At 38.2% G+C, this 11231-nt stretch overlaps 1 protein-coding gene across 3 annotated transcripts; it reads left to right on the forward strand.

Moving 5' to 3' along the window:
• Nucleotides 1–2: 2 nt before the first annotated feature.
• Nucleotides 3–10175, forward strand: TIGD4 (tigger transposable element derived 4). 3 transcript variants are annotated; one of them, XM_030312903.2, is made up of 2 exons: nucleotides 3–483; nucleotides 6959–10175. In XM_030312903.2, the coding sequence occupies exon 2, from the start codon at nucleotides 7893–7895 to the stop codon at nucleotides 9426–9428; it is 1536 nt and encodes a 511-aa protein (XP_030168763.1). In that variant the 5' UTR covers nucleotides 3–483; nucleotides 6959–7892; the 3' UTR covers nucleotides 9429–10175. The 3 variants fall into 3 exon arrangements, with proteins under 3 accessions (XP_030168763.1, XP_030168765.1, XP_030168764.1); XM_030312905.2 differs by having other exon boundaries at nucleotides 7352–10175; XM_030312904.1 differs by lacking the exon at nucleotides 3–483 and having other exon boundaries at nucleotides 5295–7044; nucleotides 7352–10175.
• The last annotated feature ends 1056 nt before the right edge of the window (nucleotides 10176–11231 follow it).

An 11231-nucleotide genomic window follows, 5' to 3' on the forward strand; every position in this document is an offset into this window, starting at 1 on the left:
GAAGTAGCGTTGTCCTTGGCCCTGGACGGCCTCTCTCTCCCTCAATCTGGCCCGGCCCAGCCACATCTCGGTGGTGCCAGCGCGCTTCCCTTGAGGCCTCCTCCGCCCCACTCCTGGAGGCTGGCCCCGCCCCTCCCGTTGCGGCCCTAGCAACCACATCCGGGGCTCCGCCGGCGCCGTTGCCCGGGTAATTTTCTGGCTCCGGCCGGATCACAGAGGGGTGTGCGCGCGGGTCCCGATGCATCTGCCAGAGCTGGGAGCTTGCGGAAGGGCGCGCGCGGGCCTGGTCTTGAGTGGTCGGAGGTCTCCAGAAGCCCTCAGCATCCCTTCTTTCTTACTTATACACCCCAGCCTCACGCGTTAGGCGTTCCCCCTGCAGATGGTGAGCCGGCGGCGGGAAGGTGGAGGTGGACGTAGCTCGCTGCCACGCGTACCACAGGAGAGCCAAAGCTTCTTTCTCAGCTGCTGGAGAGCACTTAGAAGGTTGTTTCAGTCCCGCGGCGGGTGGGAGGGTGGAGGGAATGCGGGGTTAAGGGAACAGACGGGATGCGGGCGCCCCACAATCGCTTCCCCAGTGCCTGGAGCGCCCCACTCCGGCTGCGTCGCTCACGTCCACCCACTTCAGGAAGACCAGACCCCCAAGCCTGGCATCCCTGAGTTCTTGTCACTTGCTGTCTTTGTGATCACTTTCTGCACTGCTCTCTCGCTAGCGGTGGATCCCGGATACTTTTCTTTCCTGCTCCTCTTTCTTTATCCGTATGACTGATTTCTGCTTTATTTGCCCGTCCCATTTCTTCTTAAGCAGATCACTGCCCTCTCTCTACGGAAACCGCCGAACAATCCTTTTTCTCAGAGCCCTTTGTAGTTTACTAAGTTGAGACCCCAACCTGTACTTTGGATGCTCTCCCCATCCCCGGAACTGAATGGAGGGAATGTATGGCTGTGTAGTGGTGCTAGACATACCTGAAGCTCGTTTGCCTACAGTACACACAGTTGATCCATCCACATTCATCCCCCTTCAAGGCTCCGGACTGCATTTCCTTTGACAGCCTTGGGTGCTCATTTTTACCACTTCACTTGTAGAAATGCGAAGGGTAACAGTGCATTCCGTAGAATTTACCATTCATTTACGGTCTAAAGACCGTACTTCTTACCTCCTTTATTTGTCATATTCGTTGATGATACATTTTTAGTGGCTAAGTGCCCGAAGGCAGAATTCTGCCTTTACAAATTCTAGGGAGTTTCAGCATAGTGAATCGTATATCCCTGTACAAATATCTTCCCCATAGCCATAAATGGTTAATACCCACGACAACGCAAATGTGTCAGAAGTGAATAACAATATTTATCAGCCGAGATCTCCAGGAGACTTCCTCTGACAAAAACAGTACTCAAGTCCCAAAATGTAAATCTATGTATAAAGGACCCTTATCTTAAGTGGCTCTGTCCCTAACAAAAGAGAAGAGCAAATATATATGCTAGTTCACTTAAACTGTATCTTCAGTTCTATAGCCCACTGTGGAGTTTTCTGTTTAGAGCCATCCTGCTAGTCTTTTCAATTCTAAGAAAAGGATCCCAATCTAGAATAATTACTGCCGTTCTTGTATAGGAACAGAATGGAGCATAGTAGTAAAGTGCAAGTATTCTTAGAGTTCTGGAAGGGTGACTAGGAAGAGGTGCATGGCTGAGCTCAGTCGTGCTTGAATGACCTGTACGTGACTGAGTTGGCTGGTGTCTTAACGATTCCTGCCAGGTGTCTCTTGAGTTCAGGAATGCTTAACTTCGTTAGAATCCGTCTAGTTATTAAATTGTTAGGCTCAGAGGTGTTTCTTACATTGGAAGGGTGGACGCTTGCTTTAATGATTTGTCCTTAGCTGGATAGTTTCCTTGGCAGCTGCTGGCGGTTTTGCTAGAGATTCTGATGGACTTGGAACCACTTGGAACTCATCCTAATTTCTGTTTAGTGAAGGTGCTGTTAATCATGTTAGGTACTTTGGTCAGTGCATTTCTGGTACTGTGCATGATTAGTCCTCATGCATAGTACAGGGCGACACACAGGATTAATCTTCCCATGACTTCTGCTGCTCCGAGGGAAATTAGAATGTAGGTTGGCTCAAAGAAAACACTGGAAGCTACTTCAGCTGGTGATGGAACACAGTGAAATACTATGAACTTTATTTTGGAAAAAGAAAGCAGAAGCTGGTATTTTTTGATTGGGGGAAATTTTTGATTCTAACAGAAAGCTCTTATTTTAAATCTAACTGCTTAGATGGAGACCTACCTTCCTTCCTTTCTCTCTCTCTCTTTCTTTTCTCTCTTTTTTCTCTCTCTCTCTCTCTCTCTCTCTTTTTCTTTGCCCTAGAGTTTGGGGAATTCTGCCTGCCCATTCTCTTTAGGAAGAATAGAAGATTACTACTTTTCTCTAAATTGACATCTGTGTTTGGAGAGGTAAGAAAAAAGGTAATAGTTGTCTGCCATATATGTTTATGATATGGGGATTATCTACTCATTTACCTTTGTACTGCTATTGGCTATTATTCAGCTTTTGCAAAATCAGGTGCCACTTTTTCACTTGGCTTATGGGGGAACTCTGACGGTCTATATTTCATTTATTGACCAAGAAGGAAAGAGGGCAACAGGTTAAAGAATATTATTCCTTTCTGAATGAATTAAATGTGCATTCAACTTTTTTTCTTTGCTTTAGATGTTAAATACTTTATATTGTTTACAAATAATACTTTCTCAAGAGAAAGTAAGAGGTGCTACCTTCAAATCTTTTCTAGGGGGATTCTGGTAATGTCACAATAATTTTATCACTCTCTATCATCAGCTCCCTTTTCATGGAGACATGTTGTGTTAATGATTGCACAATGTAATTCTCTGGAAACAAACCCTGTGTTGGAGGGTACTGATAAATGGAACATTTAAGAAGCCTGTGAATAGTAGTATGATTAGAACATAAGAGTAGAAATTGTTTTAACTACAAAGAGAAAAAAACTGAAGTTATCCATAATTCCATTATCTAGAATTAACACTGAACATTTTTGTCAATGTGTTTTTTCTATAAATATATATTTTTCTACATTTATTTAACAAATTGTGATTTAGAACCTACTGTTTGCTGAGTACTAAACACGGTAGGAATAGCCATGAGCCCCTGTCCTCATGTAACTTTCAGTGTATGTTGGTTTTGTTGGCATACGGTTTTGTATTTTGCTTTTTTCACTGAATATATTATGGAATTTTCTTCCAATCATGAAATACTCTCCTTCAGTGGCTCAGTAGTATTTTAGCATATATATTTGTTAATTTATTTACCTAATCCTTTTTGCTACACATTTAGGTTCTTTCCCATTTTGTCTGTAATTAAAACAACAGTGGGAGGAATATTGTTGTATGGTAAAATTCTGTGATTTCCAGTGATTCTCACTTTGTATAATTCCCTCTCATTTGAACATGATAGGATATCATTCTCATTATAATGTTTTCTTACATGTACAAGGGATTTTGCAGAAGCAACCAGTTGACTTTAAGTTCATCAACAGGGAGATAATCTGGATGGGCCTAAACTGATTGCATGAGCCTTTTAAGAGCAGAGAGTTTTCTCCTGCTGGTTGCACCAGAGAAGGCAGAGAGATTCGAAGCATGAGAGAGATTTGACAGGAGGAAGGTTCTCTGTTGCTGAAATGAAAAGGGCCACAGTCGAGGACCTGAAGGAGGCCTCCAGGAGCTGAGAGCAGTCTCTGCTAACAGCCATCAAAAACTCAGGGACCTCAGTCCTACAACCACAGAAGTTGAATTCTGCAAATAACCTGAATGAACTTGCAAGCAGATTCTTCCCTAGAACCTCCAGATAAAAGTCCCATTTGACTAACATCTTGATTCTGCCTTGTGAGATCCTAAGCAGAGGACCCAGTTGAGCTCACCTGGACTTCTGACCTGCAGGACTGTGAGATAATAAGAGGGTATTGTTTTAAGCTACTAAATGCAGAAATAGGAAATGAATAAATTTGTAAGATAGATTATTTTTGCATCTCAAATTATTATCTGGGGATAAAATCCTAGGCATGGACTTGCTGGATAAAAGTGATGCACATTTTTTAGATTTTTGTATCATGTTACTAATTTGCCCTTTGTAAGCTTTGTACCCATTTATATACCGCCTCACAACCTATGTTATATTCTGGCAAACACTAGATACTGCCATTCTGGTAGGCAAAAACAAAAAACAAAAAGGGTATCTCCTGGTTTGAAAGAAGATTTACATTTCTCTTATTACCAGTAGAATTGATTATTGTTTCCTTTACTTGGAGTTCACTTGGTAAGTCTTTTTTAGTGACTTGCCAATTCTTTTTCTTTAGGTAGCTTTACCATTGACATGGAGAAAATAGTATCTAATGTGTATGGTATTTTTCTGCTGTAATATTTTCATGGAGTAGAATGATTAATGAGCATAATTGAGAGAATGGGTACTTCTGAGAAATATTAGCTACTGCCATTACTCCCTGCAAGAAATATCCCAGACATTATACTGTGCGAGAATGGAAAATGTTGTCTTCATTGGTTAAGCAGTATTGGTGCCTTGTTCTTTTCTAGGGAAAAGAAGTCTGGCTTGTCTGGCTCAGCATCAGAAATGTGGTTGTTTCGGGTATAAACATATATTGTATATTACCATGGAAAATTATAGGTTTCACTCTTGTTTTAGAAGGAAATATATACTGTTAACTCTCAGAAAACAACTAAGATCTTCCTAAATGAACATCATTATTTTCAGTTTGATCAAGATAATCACTAATCTCTGTGTATATTATATTGCTTTATTTAAGAGGGAGTGAAGGAGGAAATTCAAGTTATTTTTTCTCTAATCCTTGTTATTTGAGATGAGAGGGTTTATTTCTAACAAATGAAATAAGGCAGAAGGAAAAAAGGAAGGAAGGAAGAAAAGAAGAAGAAAGGAAAGAACAGAAGAAAGAAGGAAGGGAGAAGTTGGGAGAGTCCCTTTTTCTCTTGGAGAGTAGTTCTGTGTGGTTTTGTCTTAAAAAATTGTTTCTTGCTACCTCAATTTCTAAAGGTTGGTATCTTCCTAATAAGAGCAAGATATTTAAAAATGTTTATTTTGAGGGGTACCTGGTTTGCTCAATCTGTTGAGCATCTGACTCTTGATTTTGGCTCAGGGTCACGGGATCGAACCCCTATATCAGGCTCCACACTGAGCGTGGAGACTGCTTAAGATTCGCTCCCTCCCTCCACCCCCCACATCCCCCCCCCCAGCCCCTCACTCCCACTTGCATGCTCTCTCTCTAAATTTTTTAAAATTTAAAAATGTTTATTTTGAAGTAATTGTAGATTTACAGGGAATTGCAGAAATATGTATAGGGAGGTCCCATATATGAGCAAATTTGTTTTGTTTGTTTGTTTGTTTGTTTGTTTGTTTTAATTGAATGCTCAAAGCTTATTTACTTAGAAAGGTCAGCCCACCCTAACGTTGGGATATGGTTGCTATTTGTGTTCACAGAATTCATAAAGGCCTATTCTTCTGTAGAGGTTTGATGTTGTTTTGTTGTTGTTGTTGTTGGGTTTTGGATAGGCATTGCAAATGCTGCCTTGGTTGGGTGCTGGGGACACAGAGTGTACAACTATTATCAAAGGAGGCCACACCAGTGTGATCCAAAGGCACCGTAATATAGTGAAGAGAATGGTAGATTTTATGGTAGTGCCCTCAACCACGTTATAACTACATGAGCTTTGAAATTCAGTTTTATCTTCCTCCTGAGTTGTTTGAAATACAGGAAGTAAAGGTGTTTGGAAAATAAAGCCCTGGGCTATCATAATTATTATTAAAGTCTTTTTACAACAACAACAATGAAAATCCTTTACTGGTTGTAATTCCTATGATAAAAATTACTTTTTTTAGACAACAAAGGCGGAGGAATTTTGACAAAAAGTTTTGTCAAAAAATTTTGTGCAAAAAATGCATATGACATCTTGAAACCTGGGAGAAGAGAAAAACTAGAGGAATGGAGTGCCCACACTATATCACACAGCAGTAACACCTGCTCATCAAATTAGCTTGTTACCTTGGCCTGCAGGAGGCCCGAAGCCTGTGGATTCTGGTATAGTAGGTGCTACCTGGGAAGGTAGGGGCAAGCTTATCTGGTCCATGTGACTGTTCTCACAGTACTGTTTGATTTAAGAAGATCTCTGCTTTCAGTATATGTTTAAGGTGGGATTCTTGCTTCAGTTTGCAAGTAGGATCTTGTAAAATCTTTGAATTGTGTAGACTGACACAGCCAAAGGGACGTTAGAGAGAAAATAATGATAACGAGATCATGACCAGGCATTCACTGAACACTTTGCAAGGTGCTAAATACTGGGCTGAACACTTCACACTGTCTCGTTGAATCTCATTGAATGTGCAATGACCCTGTTTGGTAGGGGCTGTAGTTACACCTATTTTACAAACAAGGAAGCTGAAGCTTCAAATGGTTAAGTAATCTACCCAGGATCCCGTGAGTACTAAATGGCAGAATCACTTGTCAACTCAGGTGTGGCTGGCACCAAAGCCCATATCCTTACACTATAATAAGCTCTATTTTACAGATAAGGAAGTGGAGGTCCTGCGACATTCAGTAAGACCCATGGTCACTCTCCTTCTTACTCTTAGTCTAGGTCTTTTTCTGCTTTATACCCTTGTAAGAATTTGCTTATTCCTATGCATTTTGTCAACTATTTCTGGCCTCTGCGTGTCTGGCTGGTGTGTCAAGTTGATGGAAAAGTTACTAGGTTTGTAAGCATTTAGATAAAATAAGACTTGGATTTCTAAAATTTGTAATCGAATCACTTGTTTTGATTTTTAGTGAAGCCTTTTCTACCAGACTCCTATAAAGGAGACACTGTCTCCCATGTGCTATTAAAAGTTGAACCTTGTGACTACTGTCTGACTATGTTTTTCTTTTAGAGGAGTCAGAGGGGGCAGGCTATGACTTCATGTGAAAAATAGCCACCAAAGATCTATCCAGCATAATTTTTAGTTTTTTAATTTTGGTAAGTGCCCATTTTTAAAACAGATTAAGTCTGTCTGAATTATTTTGAAAGTATATATTACAAAACATTCAAAAGCAAGTGAGAATTCAAACGCATAGAGCAAAGCTACAGGGCTTTTTACCGAGGCCGTTGAGGAGGTAAGCCTTTCTCCTGGAAGCTTTGGTTATTATATTTTCAGAAACATGGTCCCATTCTTTTCTTTATTATTAAAAGCATAACTAATTAGTATAAATATTCTTTTTGATATTCGATTGACACATAATTGCTAAAATAAGTTGTTGTTTGTTTTTTTTTTTACATTTTCAAGAGGCAGAAGATATACCATCAGGTCCTAGAAGGAGTCTACCACTTTCTTCTCTACCCTGAAGAGACTTGGAAATTAATGGGTAACATTTTGCATGAAAATTACTGAATGCTATTCCTTCTTATCTCTGAGGCCTTCTGTGGAGAATTAATAGGAGGTTGAGTGTGCATGGATAAAATGGATCATCTTAAAGGATTGAAGTTCCAAAAATATATCAGCAGGACTGGACAGGTTTGACATAATGAGATTTCTATTTTAGCTTGACTTCTGGAACTCTGAATAAACTATAAACTGAGCTGCACAGGTCCTGGGAAGGAAGTTTCTCTTCTAAAATATTCTAGTTGCATATAACATTTTCCTTATTCAGAACCTTTGAAAAAATATATTTACATCTCAATTTCCTGAGAATTAAGACTAATAGACACTTGCCAACTTTTAATATATGAAGCGGGATAGAAAACAGCAATTTGTATCATTTTGGAAAAGAAATTTAAAGAAACAGACACCAGGAAGACGAGAAATCTCTACATAAGCACCGGTTGAGATGGCAGAAGCTTCTGTGGATGCCTCGACTCTGCCCGTAACAGTGAAGAAAAAGAAAAGTTTATCCATTGAAGAAAAGATCGACATTATAAACGCAGTAGAAAGTGGCAAGAAAAAGGCAGAAATTGCAGCTGAATATGGAATAAAGAAAAATTCACTGTCTTCTATTATGAAGAATAAAGACAAAGTTCTAGAAGCCTTTGAATCTCTGAGATTTGATCCAAAGAGAAAAAGACTGAGAACTGCTTTTTACACAGATCTGGAAGAGGCATTAATGAGGTGGTATCGAATTGCTCAGTGTCTAAATGTACCAGTTAATGGTCCAATGCTACGTCTAAAAGCTAATGATTTTGCACAGAAACTGGGACATAATGATTTTAAGTGCAGTAACGGTTGGCTGGATCGCTTTAAATCCAGGTACGGTTTAGTATTCAGAGCTCAACCTGTGGAAGCTACAGGGGTTTCAGTAGACCCTTCAACTGTCTGGCACCAAAATGTACTTCCTTATTATTTAAATGATTATCATCCTAAAAATGTTTTTAATATAAAAGAGACCGGGCTGCTTTATCGAATGTTACCTACAAATACATTTGCATTTAAAGGAGAAACCTGCTCGATTGGAAAGTTATGCAAAGACAGAATAACTCTAGTGGTTGGGACAAACATGGATGGCTCAGAGAAACTTCCTTTGCTCATCATTGGAAAACACAGAAATCCACATTGTTTCAAAGGTATAAAATCATTGCCTGTGTGTTATGAAGCTAACAGGATGGCATGGATGACGTCAGATGTATTTGAACAATGGATGCGGAAGCTCGATGAGAAATTTCAAGCCCAGCAACGAAGAGTGGTGATCTTTGTTGATTCTTTTCCTTCACATCCAGAGGTAAAGAACCTAAAGTCCATTGAGTTAGCATTCTTTCCATCATGTGTATCTTCCAAATTTATAGCTATGAAACAAGGTGTTATTAAAAGCCTTAAAATCAAATATCGACATTGTCTTATCAAAAAATTTTTAAGCTCTGTTGAAGGCAGCAAAGAATTTACATTTTCCCTACTAGACGCAGTTGATACTTTGCACCTTTGCTGGAGGGCTGTAACCCCCGAGACTATTGTTAAGAGCTATGAAGAGGCAGGATTCAAATCTCAAAAGGGAGAAAGTGACAAGACAAATGTAGAGACAGACACTGGTCTTGATTTGGTTGCCCATGCTCAGGCAGCAGGTGTGGAATTTCCTGAAGGTTTATCTCTAGAAGAGTATGCTGCCCTCGATGATGATTTGGAGACCTGCGAAGCGGCACCAAAAGGTGATTCTGTATGGACCGAAGAGAGTAAATCAGATGAAACTGGGCTTTATACTTCTGATGAAGAGGATGATGGTGGATCTCTAGGAACTGAGCTCCCTTTACCATCAAAAAATGAGGCCATAACTGCTTTAGATACTCTTAAAAGTTTTCTTAGAAGTCAAGATATGAATGAGGAGCTTCATAATTCTTTAGCAGACCTTGAAATTTTTATTAACTCATCATCTAAATAATTATTTGTGGTATAACATCTTTTCCTAATGTATTTTACTAGATAAGGTATATGAAGGGAAACTACCACTTAAACACAAAAAATTTAAAAACTAGCAATCTTTAGTTTAATTGCACATGTCTTTGACCTGAATAGCAAAGTTGCCCTAGGTAGATTAAATAAAGAGTAAATAAATGAAAAATATGAATTTCAACTTACCAAGGTTTTGGGGAGTAGAAACTGTATTACAGAGGCCTTGTACTTGAAATATATGGTACATATGTCAAAAATAGAAAACTCTCCAGCTATTTGATTCATACAGGTTGAATTGGTGATTGCTATTTTTCTCTTTTTTTTTTAAAGCACAGATCATGTTCTAGAATATTTTAATTTATCTACCTCGTCTAGGAAATAAAAGATCTATTACTTAGATATTTATTTTTATAAAGACATATTCTAGCCTCATATCAAGTATTAATTTTAAATTACTTTATTTTTCTTGTAACTAGCTTATCTTGCTAACAGGAAATTATGAATAAGCACTGAAAATAAAACCTGACCCAATTATATACCAAAATGATTAAAAATATATGTCTCATTACTTTCCCGTTATTTCTATATAAGGTCAAATGAAAGACTATGACCTTATCAGATTCTTTCTGTCATCTATAACCAGAAGATGATATAGTTTCTTCCTAAATATTTATATGTATGTGTGTACATTTAATAGAAAAATACATTACTGAAACATTTGTTAAATTCTTATAATATATTTTAATAAGATTACTCTTGAAAAGTATATATGAAGATATATATGCAGTTACTAAAACAGAAAATATCTTATGTGGTTCTTTTGTTTCTAATTTTAACAGCTGAAACTTTTAATCTATAATATTTAATTATTTCTTGATTTTACTGAATTTTATTTTCAGGAAAAACTGAGTGTTTTCAGCATATTTTGATATATTTAATCTTTTTCTCTTTCAAATTGTATTAAATTTCTGTTTGAGGAAGTTTTGTCTATAGAATATTTGAAAATACTGTATGAAATTATTTACTCTCCATCCATAAAATCGTCTTTAAAACTAGAAAAATACCATGTGTCAGACTTTTCTGTTGTTACATTTTAAAAGTCATGCTTATTGGGGCGCCTGGGTGGCGCAGTCGGTTAAGCGTCCGACTTCAGCCAGGTCACGATCTCGCGGTCCGTGAGTTCGAGCCCCGCGTCAGGCTCTGGGCTGATGGCTCGGAGCCTGGAGCCTGTTTCCGATTCTGTGTCTCCCTCTCTCTCTGCCCCTCCCCCGTTCATGCTCTGTCTCTCTCTGTCCCAAAATAAATAAAAAAACGTTGAAAAAAAAAAAATTTAAAAAAAAAAATAAATAAATAAAAGTCATGCTTATTTAATGTATTACATATAAGTTAGGGTACCCTTTGAAAAATATTTTGGAAAAGTGTAAAATGTTATACAGATTATTTTTATTATGAATTATTAGTCTGCCAACATAAGACACATTTGGAAGGAAATATTTATAGAAAGTATTTTTATTTTCCACTGTTGATTTACTCTGCTTTTGAGATTTAGTAATGCCTTAAAAATATATTAAGCTGAAGGAAATTTCTCATAGAGTGAAATATAGATTACTTAAGCTTAATTGAAAACATTTTAATTAATGATTTGATTTAAAATTTTAGTGTGATTGGAATTGTGTACCTAAATCATGGACCTTACTCTCTCTTAAGAGCCCTGGCTGTAATTAGAGTACCTGGCATATATCCAGCCTTCAGTAATTCTTTTCTCTCTCTTTCTCCACTTCATTCATACCAT

This window comes from Lynx canadensis, chromosome B1, assembly GCF_007474595.2.
Source record: "Lynx canadensis isolate LIC74 chromosome B1, mLynCan4.pri.v2, whole genome shotgun sequence".
In the NCBI taxonomy this organism is placed as follows: Eukaryota; Metazoa; Chordata; class Mammalia; order Carnivora; family Felidae; genus Lynx; species Lynx canadensis.